This window comes from Electrona antarctica, assembly GCF_951216825.1.
Source record: "Electrona antarctica genome assembly, chromosome: 10".
In the NCBI taxonomy this organism is placed as follows: Eukaryota; Metazoa; Chordata; class Actinopteri; order Myctophiformes; family Myctophidae; genus Electrona; species Electrona antarctica.
In genome coordinates this window covers 1085968-1098613 of record NC_136791.1, presented here as the reverse complement: position 1 = coordinate 1098613, position 12646 = coordinate 1085968, and the positions used below count along the sequence as shown (strand labels likewise).

The following is a 12646-nucleotide window of genomic DNA, read 5'->3' as shown; positions in this document are numbered from 1 at the left end:
GATTCTGTCCAAAAATCTCACAAATCGTTACACAGTATCTCTATGGTCATGTGCTCAAGTCGGATCTGTCCGATATATCATATTCCATCATAATTGGCTTTCACAGTTTGCAAGATTGCCCCGTTTTGAACAAAAGCCTCAAATCATGAACGCAGCATGCAATTTATGTGAAATCTTTCACACATTTTCTTACTAGGCTGAGGAATATATCCCACCCTTTTCACATTGGCCTGTTATAGCGCCACCAACAGGTTGAATTGTGTTCCTCAACAAAATAAAGAAAACTGTTGCAAAAAACAAACATGTTTATATTACTCCTAAACATTTTGCCAAACATCTCACACAGTCCTATCCTCCTGGTGGAGACCTGTGCCCAGAAGGGCACTTTTTCTAGTTATGTCTGCTGCTGTTGTTGTTGTGGTGGTGAGCACACACACAATGACTCCATTAACCCATTCTCGGCGGGAACCCCTGTTGGTGTTTTAACCATTATGTTATACTTTAGCTATTGAAAAATAGCAGATCTACACGCTCAGAGTGCCGCGCTACGAGCTTGTAGGTCTGCTATTTTTGAAAAGACGTGAAAATGGGGTGCAAATCTTTATACATTATTTCAGAGCGAACGTTTTTAACTCAAATCTTTGCTTCTGGGGGGGGGGGTCCCTGGAACAACATATTTTCAGATGAGGGTCGGCGGCCAATTACAGATATTTTGGGGGGTCCTTGACATGAAAATGTTTGAGAACCACTGACACAGAAACATAGGGTTTAACCCTGTGAGAACCACTGACACAGAAACATAGGGTTTTTCAGAAAACTGTCAGGATTCAGAAGACATTTAGTAGAATGTAGTTCAGGTCTAAACATGTTAAGGCAGCCGACTCCATTATGAGGAGCTGAACTTCCTTCCGTCTTTCCTCTGCGTCTGTCGGTTAGCGCCGCGGCTCCTGTCACATAAATGGAGAACGCCGTGAGACCGCATTGATCGTCGGCATTGACTGACACAGCCCCCCCCTCCCCCCCCCCCCCCCCCCCCCCCCTCTAAGTTTTTAGATGTTTGCATAATTGTCAGTGATGGAAGAAAACACTGATTTCCTCTGACTGATCGCTGTCATCCAATTATCCTCTGGTCAGAATGGTAATTTCCCCAAATTGCTCCCGATGTGCTGGTTGGTACCTTGCATGGCTTCCGCCGCAATCGGTGTATGAATGGGTGAATGTAATGCACAATCTATGTAAAGCGCCTTGGATAAAGGCGCTATATAAATGCACCATTTACCATTAGATTAAAGGGACACTTCACCCTTTTTGCCAAATAATATATATCAATGACGTTTATAAGATTTAGAACACTTTCCTGGCGTTATTTTTTGTGTCATCTCTGGGTTTAGATATTTTAGATTAACGGATGGCTCTGACGTCAGAGACACTCTTCCGTATTGCTACCGGACTACATTGTCTCCTCACACTGCAGCTAGACCAGCCCCAAAACACAGCCGTCACGGACACTGCGATTTGTTCCACCTACAACCTTCGTTGACCGCACCCCCACATGCGCATTTGTTATTGTGTTTGTGTCATGTCGCCGTCGTCAGCAGAGCAGCACCAGAGAGACGCGCTATGTTGCCACGAATCCCCCCCCCCCCCCCCCCCAACTCTAGATTTATTATAATGATATGACGTGACTTGCCATAAACCATCCATTAACTCCCCATTCATCCAATTTGCATCTGCTTGTATTAAACAACATTAAACTCACCAGCATTGCAGCTGTAGGGAAAGCTTGAATATCCACTTTCAAACTGCAAAGCTTTTGTTTCATAAAAATCCACCGAATCTTTTTCCCACTCAGCTCTGCACTTAGTTTTTCTTCTTTTTTAGTTCTATCTCACTACTAGAACTTTCTGACTCTGAGGTAGATAAGATTTTTGGCTGTCAACAGCATCCATTTGTTTTTTCAATGTTGTGGACCGGAGCGTGGTGAAATAGTTGCTAAGATACGATCGTACCGTATTTGGCAACTAAAAGACCTGTCCCGTAATGAACCGATACGGGACGCACTTAATCCCGTATTTTTGTCTCGTGGAAAAATGACAGCGCGTTATGGTGATTCTCAGTCACTCGCTCCCATGCAGTAATAAGAAGGGGCAGCCGACTGAGCTATAGGAACAGGAAAGCAAGACACTGGAACCTGGTGTCTGGAAGGGCGCTAGGCTCAGCTCATTGGTCAGTACTCTTCATAGGCATGCAGCAGAGCCAATCACTATGCAGTATCGTATCTTAGCAACTATTTCACCACGCTCCGGGTCCACAACATTGAAAAAACAAATGGATGCTGTTGACAGCCAAAAATCTTATCTACCTCAGAGTCAGAAAGTTCTAGTAGTGAGATAGAACTAAAAAAGAAGAAAAACTAAGTGCAGAGCTGAGTGGGAAAAAGATTCGGTGGATTTTTATGAAACAAAAGCTTTGCAGTTTGAAAGTGGATATTCAAGCTTTCCCTACAGCTGCAATGTTGGTGAGTTTAATGTTGTTTAATACAAGCAGATGCAAATTGGATGAATGGGGAGTTAATGGATGGTTTATGGCAAGTCACTTCATATCATTATAATAAATCTAGAGTTGGGGGGGGGGGGGGGGGGGGGGGATTCGTGGCAACATAGCGCGTCTCTCTGGTGCTGCTCTGCTGACGACGGCGACATGACACAAACACAATAACAAATGCGCATGTGGGGGTGCGGTCAACGAAGGTTGTAGGTGGAACAAATCGCAGTGTCCGTGACGGCTGTGTTTTGGGGCTGGTCTAGCTGCAGTGTGAGGAGACAATGTAGTCCGGTAGCAATACGGAAGAGTGTCACTGACGTCAGAGCCATCCGTTAATCTAAAATATCTAAACCCAGAGATGACACAAAAAATAACGCCAGGAAAGTGTTCTAAATCTTATAAACGTCATTGATATATATTATTTGGCAAAAAGGGTGAAGTGTCCCTTTAAGGCCTGACGTCTACATTTAAAAAATGTCTTCTAAATCCTGACAGTTTTCTGAAATACCTCATGTTTCTGTATCAGTGGTGCTCAATATTTCATGTCAAGGACCCCAAAAAGTATATGTAATCGGCCACCGACCCCCATCTGAAAATATGTTGTTCCAGGAACCTCTCAGAAGCAAAGAGTTGAGTTAAAAATGTTCCCTCTGAAAGAATATATATTCAAAGATTTGCAAGATTTTTAAAAAAATAGCAGATCTACAAGCTCATAGCGCGGCACTTAATAGCTAAAGTGTAACATAATGCTTAAAACACCAAAAGGGGTTCCCGCCCAAAATGGGTTAAATGTGTTTATTTAGGTTTGCTCAATCGTCTGGGCGTGTTGTCATTTGTCAATCTAGTCATAGTGGGGAGAGGAGAGCGGGCTTATTGTCCCATTGGCCGCGGGGCTTATTGTCCCATTGGCCGCGGGGCTTATTGTCCCATTGGCCGTGGGGCTTAGTGTCCTATTGGCCGTGGGGCTTAGTGTCCCATTGGCCGTGGGGCTTAGTGTCCTCAGCCGTCAAGGGCTTCTGCCATTAATATCCCATTGGCCAAATAGGGTATAGTCTCCCATTGGCTTAGAGGCCAGGCAATCATTAAAATCTCGCCACTAGACCACGTGACTAGACTAGAATGTCCAATCATTGATCAGCTCTGCCAGCTGATAAACAGGTTAGACCGATGCTTGTTTTACCTACAGATATGATGCTAGAATCCTGAGGCGCTATAATGTGTCTCTGTCTTTGATGTCTGTCTTTACCTACAGTCAGGATGAAGAGAGTCGTCTGAATGCCTGCATTGTAGAATGTGATCACTGTCATCCATTCTCCTCTTCATCACTGTCACTGTCTTTGATGCCAACAGCCCCCCCCCCGTCCCCACACACACACACACACACACACACACACACGCACATCTTTACATCCGTCTGTTTCCAACTCTCTGTCTCTAATTAATCATAATAACTACAGTAGATGCAGCTCATGATATTACTGAGATCTTTGTCACATCTGATTTCCTATTGCTTGGTATTCTTGTTGATGTTGCATATTTGTGTGCATATAAAGTGTGATTATATTGTACTGTTGTTGTCTTTAGGACGACCTCGACAAAGCAAATGCTTCATGTCAAGGGATTATTAGTCCTGATAAGTGTTGATTTGATTGTCATAGTCTTTTAGTTTCAAACATGTTTTAGTTCTAGTCCAGTTTTACTTGACTAAATCTACAGTTGATTTAGTCGACTAAAATGCATTTTGGCAGGCCTTGATGGGATTGTAATGGCTGGTTTTAGACTTGTTTGCATGCTGAAAATAGCCAATCTACTGTATGACGCGTAGTGAGAGCCGAGCATAACCAAACATGAAATGACTTGTCTTTTAGTTCTACTGGATCTCTTCCACACTAGCATTTTGTTAGGGTGCTAAAATGTTAGCACCCTAACATTTTATTTATTGGCGAAATTGTCAATATATTTAGTCTTTTAGTCATGATAGCTTAGATTTTATTTAGTTTTCGTCAGTGAAAAACTTTAGTCGACGAGCATTTTTCGTAGAGATGCACGATATAATCGGTAGTGTATTGGAATCGGCCATATCGGCTGTACAAATGCCATATCGTTGTCAGATATCGGAGGCTTGTTTCCATTGTGGTCCTCTATAATATCAGAATCGGTATCAGCAGATATGACCCTGCTAATAATCGGAGATTGGATATTGGTCATAATTTCATAATCGTGCACCCCTAATTTTTCGTCAGTTTTAGTCAGTGCCTGATGAATCATTTGATGTGTGTGTGTGTGTCTCTGTATGAAGGTATGAAGACCACGGTCAGCGAGGCGGAGCATCCCTTGCTGTGCGAGGGGACCAGGAGGGAGAAGGGAGACCTGGCTCTGGCTCTGATGATCACCTACAAGGACGACCAGAGCAAACTGAAGAAGGTACGCATCAAAAAATGTATATATAATATAATATCTTCCTTGCGGCCAAAGGCGATTTCACAGGCTTACTGTGTTTTTTGACGTCTTTCGACGTCTGCTTCAGAAGCCTCACTCCTGTGGAAGTTCTTTAGCAGCCATGTTAAATTCACTATCCTTTAGCAGCCATGTTAAATTCACTATCCTTTAGCAGCCATGTTAAATTCACTATCCTTTAACAGCCATGTTAAATTCACTATCCTTTAGTAGTCATGTTAAATTCACTATCCTTTAGTAGCCATGTTAAATTCACTATCCTTTAGTAGCCATGTTAAATTCACTATCCTTTAGCAGCCATGTTAAATTCACTATCCTTTAACAGCCATGTTAAATTCACTATCCTTTAGCAGCCATGTTAAATTCACTATCCTTTAGCAGCCATGTTAAATTCACTATCCTTTAGTAGTCATGTTAAATTCACTATCCTTTAGTAGCCATGTTAAATTCACTATCCTTTAGTAGCCATGTTAAATTCACTATCCTTTAACAGCCATGTTAAATTCACTATCCTTTAGTAGTCATGTTAAATTCACTATCCTTTAGTAGCCATGTTAAATTCACTATCCTTTAGTAGCCATGTTAAATTCACTATCCTTTAGTAGTCATGTTAAATTCACTATCCTTTAGTAGTCATGTTAAATTCACTATCCTTTAGTAGTCATGTTAAATTCACTATCCTTTAGTAGTCATGTTAAATTCACTATCCTTTAGTAGCCATGTTAAATTCACTTTCCTTTAACAGCCATGTTAAATTCACTATCCTTTAGTAGCCATGTTAAATTCACTATCCTTTAGTAGCCATGTTAAATTCACTATCCTTTAGCAGCCATGTTAAATTCACTATCCTTTAGTAGCCATGTTAAATTCACTATCCTTTAGTAGCCATGTTAAATTCACTATCCTTTAGCAGCCATGTTAAATTCACTATCCTTTAGTAGTCATGTTAAATTCACTATCCTTAGCAGTCATGTTAAATTCACTATCCTTTAGTAGTCATGTTAAATTCACTATCCTTCAGCAGCCATGTTAAATTCACATATCCTTTAGTAGTCATGTTAAATTCACTATCCTTTAGTAGCCATGTTAAATTCACTATCCTTTAGCAGCCATGTTAAATTCACTATCCTTTAGCAGCCATGTTAAATTCACTATCCTTAGCAGCCATGTTAAATTCACTATCCTTTAGTAGCCATGTTAAATTCACTATCCTTTAGTAGTCATGTTAAATTCACTATCCTTTAGCAGCCATGTTAAATTCACTATCCTTTAGCAGCCATGTTAAATTCACTATCCTTTAGCAGCCATGTTAAATTCACTATCCTTTAGTAGTCATGTTAAATTCACTATCCTTTAGCAGCCATGTTAAATTCACTATCCTTTAGCAGCCATGTTAAATTCACTATCCTTTAGCAGCCATGTTAAATTCACTATCCTTTAGCAGCCATGTTAAATTCACTATCCTTTAGTAGCCATGTTAAATTCACTATCCTTTAGCAGCCATGTTAAATTCACACATCCTTTAGCAGCCATGTTAAATTCACTATCCTTTAGTAGCCATGTTAAATTCACTATCCTTTAGCAGCCATGTTAAATTCACTATCCTTTAGCAGCCATGTTAAATTCACTATCCTTTAGTAGCCATGTTAAATTCACTATCCTTTAGTAGCCATGTTAAATTCACTATCCTTTAGCAGCCATGTTAAATTCACTATCCTTTAGTAGCCATGTTAAATTCACTATCCTTTAGTAGCCATGTTAAATTCACTATCCTTTAGCAGCCATGTTAAATTCACTATCCTTTAGCAGCCATGTTAAATTCACTATCCTTTAGTAGCCATGTTAAATTCACTATCCTTTAGCAGCCATGTTAAATTCACTATCCTTTAGCAGTCATGTTAAATTCACTATCCTTTAGTAGCCATGTTAAATTCACTATCCTTTAACAGCCATGTTAAATTCACTATCCTTCAGCAGCCATGTTAAATTCACTATCCTTTAGCAGCCATGTTAAATTCACTATCCTTTAGCAGCCATGTTAAATTCACTATCCTTTAGTAGCCATGTTAAATTCACTATCCTTTAGCAGCCATGTTAAATTCACTATCCTTTAGCAGCCATGTTAAATTCACTATCCTTTAGCAGCCATGTTAAATTCACACATCCTTTAGCAGTCATGTTAAATTCACTATCCTTTAGCAGCCATGTTAAATTCACTATCCTTTAGCAGTCATGTTAAATTCACTATCCTTTAGCAGTCATGTTAAATTCACATATCCTCACAGCCATGTTAAATTCACTATCCTTTAGCAGCCATGTTAAATTCACTATCCTTTAGCAGCCATGTTAAATTCACTATCCTTTAGCAGCCATGTTAAATTCACACATCCTTTAGCAGCCATGTTAAATTCACTATCCTTCAGCAGCCATGTTAAATTCACTATCCTTTAGCAGCCATGTTAAATTCACTATCCTTTAGCAGCCATGTTAAATTCACTATCCTTTAGCAGCCATGTTAAATTCACTATCCTTTAGCAGCCATGTTAAATTCACTATCCTTTAGTAGCCATGTTAAATTCACTATCCTTTAGCAGCCATGTTAAATTCACTATCCTTTAGCAGCCATGTTAAATTCACTATCCTTTAGCAGCCATGTTAAATTCACTATCCTTTAGTAGCCATGTTAAATTCACTATCCTTTAGTAGCCATGTTAAATTCACTATCCTTTAGTAGCCATGTTAAATTCACTATCCTTTAACAGCCATGTTAAATTCACTATCCTTTAGTAGCCATGTTAAATTCACTATCCTTTAGCAGCCATGTTAAATTCACTATCCTTTAGTAGCCATGTTAAATTCACTATCCTTTAGCAGCCATGTTAAATTCACTATCCTTTAGCAGCCATGTTAAATTCACTATCCTTTAACAGCCATGTTAAATTCACTATTCTTTAGCAGCCATGTTAAATTCACTATCCTTTAGCAGCCATGTTAAATTCACACATCCTTTAGTAGCCATGTTAAATTCACTATCCTTTAACAGCCATGTTAAATTCACTATCCTTTAGTAGCCATGTTAAATTCACTATCCTTTAGCAGCCATGTTAAATTCACTATCCTTTAGTAGCCATGTTAAATTCACTATCCTTTAGCAGCCATGTTAAATTCACTATCCTTTAGCAGCCATGTTAAATTCACTATCCTTTAACAGCCATGTTAAATTCACTATTCTTTAGCAGCCATGTTAAATTCACTATCCTTTAGCAGCCATGTTAAATTCACACATCCTTTAGTAGCCATGTTAAATTCACTATCCTTTAACAGCCATGTTAAATTCACTATCCTTTAGCAGCCATGTTAAATTCACATATCCTTTAGCAGCCATGTTAAATTCACTATCCTTTAGTAGCCATGTTAAATTCACATATCCTTTAGCAGCCATGTTAAATTCACTATCCTTTAGTAGCCATGTTAAATTCACTATCCTTTAGCAGCCATGTTAAATTCACTATCCTTTAGCAGCCATGTTAAATTCACTATCCTTTAGTCATGTTAAATTCACTATCCTTTAGCAGCCATGTTAAATTCACTATCCTTTAGCAGCCATGTTAAATTCACTATCCTTTAGCAGCCATGTTAAATTCACTATCCTTTAGCAGCCATGTTAAATTCACTATCCTTTAGTAGCCATGTTAAATTCACTATCCTTTAGTCATGTTAAATTCACTATCCTTTAGCAGTCATGTTAAATTCACTATCCTTTAGCAGCCATGTTAAATTCACTATCCTTTAACAGCCATGTTAAATTCACTATCCTTTAGCAGCCATGTTAAATTCACTATCCTTTAACAGCCATGTTAAATTCACTATCCTTTAGCAGCCATGTTAAATTCACTATCCTTTAACAGCCATGTTAAATTCACTATCCTTTAGCAGCCATGTTAAATTCACTATCCTTTAGCAGCCATGTTAAATTCACTATCCTTTAGCAGCCATGTTAAATTCACTATCCTTTAGTAGCCATGTTAAATTCACTATCCTTTAGTCATGTTAAATTCACTATCCTTTAGCAGTCATGTTAAATTCACTATCCTTTAGCAGCCATGTTAAATTCACTATCCTTTAACAGCCATGTTAAATTCACTATCCTTTAGCAGCCATGTTAAATTCACTATCCTTTAACAGCCATGTTAAATTCACTATCCTTTAGCAGCCCTGTTAAATTCACATATCCTTTAGCAGCCATGTTAAATTCACTATCCTTCAGCAGCCATGTTAAATTCACTATCCTTTAGCAGCCATGTTAAATTCACTATCCTTTAGTAGCCATGTTAAATTCACTATCCTTTAGTAGCCATGTTAAATTCACATATCCTTTAGCAGCCATGTTAAATTCACATATCCTTTAGCAGCCATGTTAAATTCACTATCCTTTAGCAGCCATGTTAAATTCACATATCCTTTAGCAGCCATGTTAAATTCACTATCCTTTAGTAGCCATGTTAAATTCACATATCCTTTAGCAGCCATGTTAAATTCACTATCCTTTAGCAGCCATGTTAAATTCACTATCCTTTAGCAGCCATGTTAAATTCACTATCCTTCAGCAGCCATGTTAAATTCACTAACCTTTAGCAGCCATGTTAAATTCACTATCCTTTAGCAGCCATGTTAAATTCACTATCCTTTAGCAGCCATGTTAAATTCACTATCCTTTAACAGCCATGTTAAATTCACTATCCTTTAGCAGCCATGTTAAATTCACTATCCTTTAGCAGCCATGTTAAATTCACTATCCTTTAGTAGCCATGTTAAATTCACATATCCTTTAGCAGCCATGTTAAATTCACATATCCTTTAGCAGCCATGTTAAATTCACTATCCTTTAGCAGCCATGTTAAATTCACTATCCTTTAGCAGCCATGTTAAATTCACTATCCTTTAGCAGTCATGTTAAATTCACTATCCTTTAGCAGCCATGTTAAATTCACTATCCTTTAGCAGTCATGTTAAATTCACATATCCTTTAGTAGCCATGTTAAATTCACTATCCTTTAGTCATGTTAAATTCACTATCCTTTAGCAGCCATGTTAAATTCACTATCCTTCAGCAGCCATGTTAAATTCACTATCCTTTAGCAGCCATGTTAAATTCACTATCCTTTAGCAGCCATGTTAAATTCACTATCCTTTAGCAGCCATGTTAAATTCACTATCCTTTAGTAGCCATGTTAAATTCACTATCCTTTAACAGTCATGTTAAATTCACTATCCTTTAGTAGCCATGTTAAATTCACTATCCTTTAGTAGCCATGTTAAATTCACTATCCTTTAGCAGCCATGTTAAATTCACTATCCTTTAGTAGCCATGTTAAATTCACTATCCTTTAGTCATGTTAAATTCACTATCCTTTAACAGTCATGTTAAATTCACTATCCTTTAGTAGCCATGTTAAATTCACTATCCTTTAGTAGCCATGTTAAATTCACTATCCTTTAGCAGCCATGTTAAATTCACTATCCTTTAGTAGCCATGTTAAATTCACTATCCTTTAGCAGCCATGTTAAATTCACTATCCTTTAGTAGCCATGTTAAATTCACTATCTTTTAGCAGCCATGTTAAATTCACTATCCTTTAGCAGCCATGTTAAATTCACTATCCTTTAGCAGCCATGTTAAATTCACTATCCTTTAGCAGTCATGTTAAATTCACTATCCTTTAGCAGCCATGTTAAATTCACATATCCTTTAACAGCCATGTTAAATTCACTATCCTTCAGCAGCCATGTTAAATTCACTATCCTTTAGCAGCCATGTTAAATTCACTATCCTTTAACAGCCATGTTAAATTCACTATCCTTTAGTCATGTTAAATTCACATATCCTCACACAACCCGCTTTCCTTCAAGTTGTCAACTCACACTCTTGACTTGGAACACTGGTTTAGAAAATACTTTTAGCCCCTTAAGACCGGGAAAGCGTCTGTCATTTTTTTATGTTTTATTTTTAACCACTTTCATCCATAATGTTTTATACTTCTTTTTCTTTCTTTTTTAGCAGATCTACAAGCTCATAGTGTGTCACTTTGTGCCACACTATGAGTTTGTAGATCTGTTATTTTTGAATACTCAACTCTTTTCTTCCCTGACTCCCTGGAACAACATATTTTGCGATGGGAGTCGGCGGCCAAAAACATAATAATGTTGGGGGTCCTTGACATGAAAAGGTGTTGAGAACCACTGACATAGAAACATACGTTTTTCTTTTTTCCTTCAGAAAGTAGTTTTTTCTACATTTAGTAGGATCAGCCTACGGTCTCAATGCGTTAGTGTCTTCAGAGAGTGATTTGTGACACGGTGTGAAGGAGAGTCAGACGAGAGCCCCGGAGCAGACGTTTATTTCCTGCTCCCGTCACACGCTGTACTCAATCACTGCTGGGATCCTAATCAGCCTCGCTCGTTTTCTACAAAAATAAAAGATCCTCGCTCTGAGCGATCAATCACCTTGTTATCATCACACTGCTCCCACTTCAAAAAGAGAAGTCGAGACTTTAAAGGAATTTAATAAACCATCTCTCTCTCTCTCTCTCTCTCTCTCTCTCTCTCTCTCTCGCGCGCTCATTTTCTTTATCTTTTTTTGTCTCTCTCTCATGCACTCTTTCACTCTCTACATGCTTCTGTGCTCTCTTGCCCTATCTCTCTCTCTCTCTCTCGCTCGTCCTCTGTCTTGTCTGAATCCCTGCTCATTTTGATTGGCCTCTAGAAGAGTCTCAGAGTGGGGGGGGGGGGGGGGGGGGGAGAGAGAGAGGAGAGAGAGCATCGCATATTAAACTGTCTGTTCCACAGAACTGTAAACAATGTGATGTCCTGATTTCTAGTCAGACAAAGTCTTTTCTCAGGTCAACGGTACAATTTAGGCATTTATCAGACGCTCTTAATCCAGAGTGATTTACATTAAGCAAGAACAAAAAACATGGCAATACATCACATACATAAAAAGTAGTTATCATGAAACATGCGTAAGCTAAGAATGTAACAGTAGAATATCTATATAATGAAACTATACATATAAACTATACTATGCTATACATGTGTACTATGAAGTGCTATGACTACATACATAAAATGCTATCTAAGTCTACATAAAGTGCTATCTAAGGGGCTAGGGTAAGTGCTACGGGCCATGATGGAGTCTGAAAAGGTGGGTTTTCAGACTACGGCGGAAATACATTTGACCTCAGCTCATTGAACAGTTGTAAGGGAAAGGACAGGGTTCAGAAGGGGAGTTCCATCAGACATTTGACCTCAGCTCATTGAACAGTTGTAAGGGAAAGGACAGGGTTGTATTCGCCCCCTACTCCGCGGCAGACCTAGTGGTGTGTGGAGCAGGTTCTCTGCCAGCCTGGAGTCCATTAGCTCTTTTGTTAACTTCAAGTCGTGCATAAAGAGCACGTTGAATAGAGCTTAGAAGAGACTCTAAAGCCAAACAATGTGAATGGTAAATGGTGCTTTTATACTGCGCTTTTATCCAGAGTGCTTTACATAGATTGTGCAATTCGATTACATTCAGCCATTCACACACACCCACACACACACACACACACACACACACATTCACACACACATTCACACACCCACACACACA

At 38.8% G+C, this 12646-nt stretch overlaps 1 protein-coding gene across 1 annotated transcript in view; it reads left to right on the top strand.

The window, feature by feature from the left end:
* zswim8 (zinc finger, SWIM-type containing 8) overlaps positions 1–12646 on the top strand; it is a 176451-nt gene that overhangs the window by 107862 nt on the left and 55943 nt on the right. Inside the window, exon 23 of the mRNA XM_079512880.1 lies at positions 4844–4968. Within this exon, the coding sequence (XP_079369006.1) occupies positions 4844–4968 (125 nt within the window). The remainder of the gene's footprint in view (positions 1–4843; positions 4969–12646) is intronic.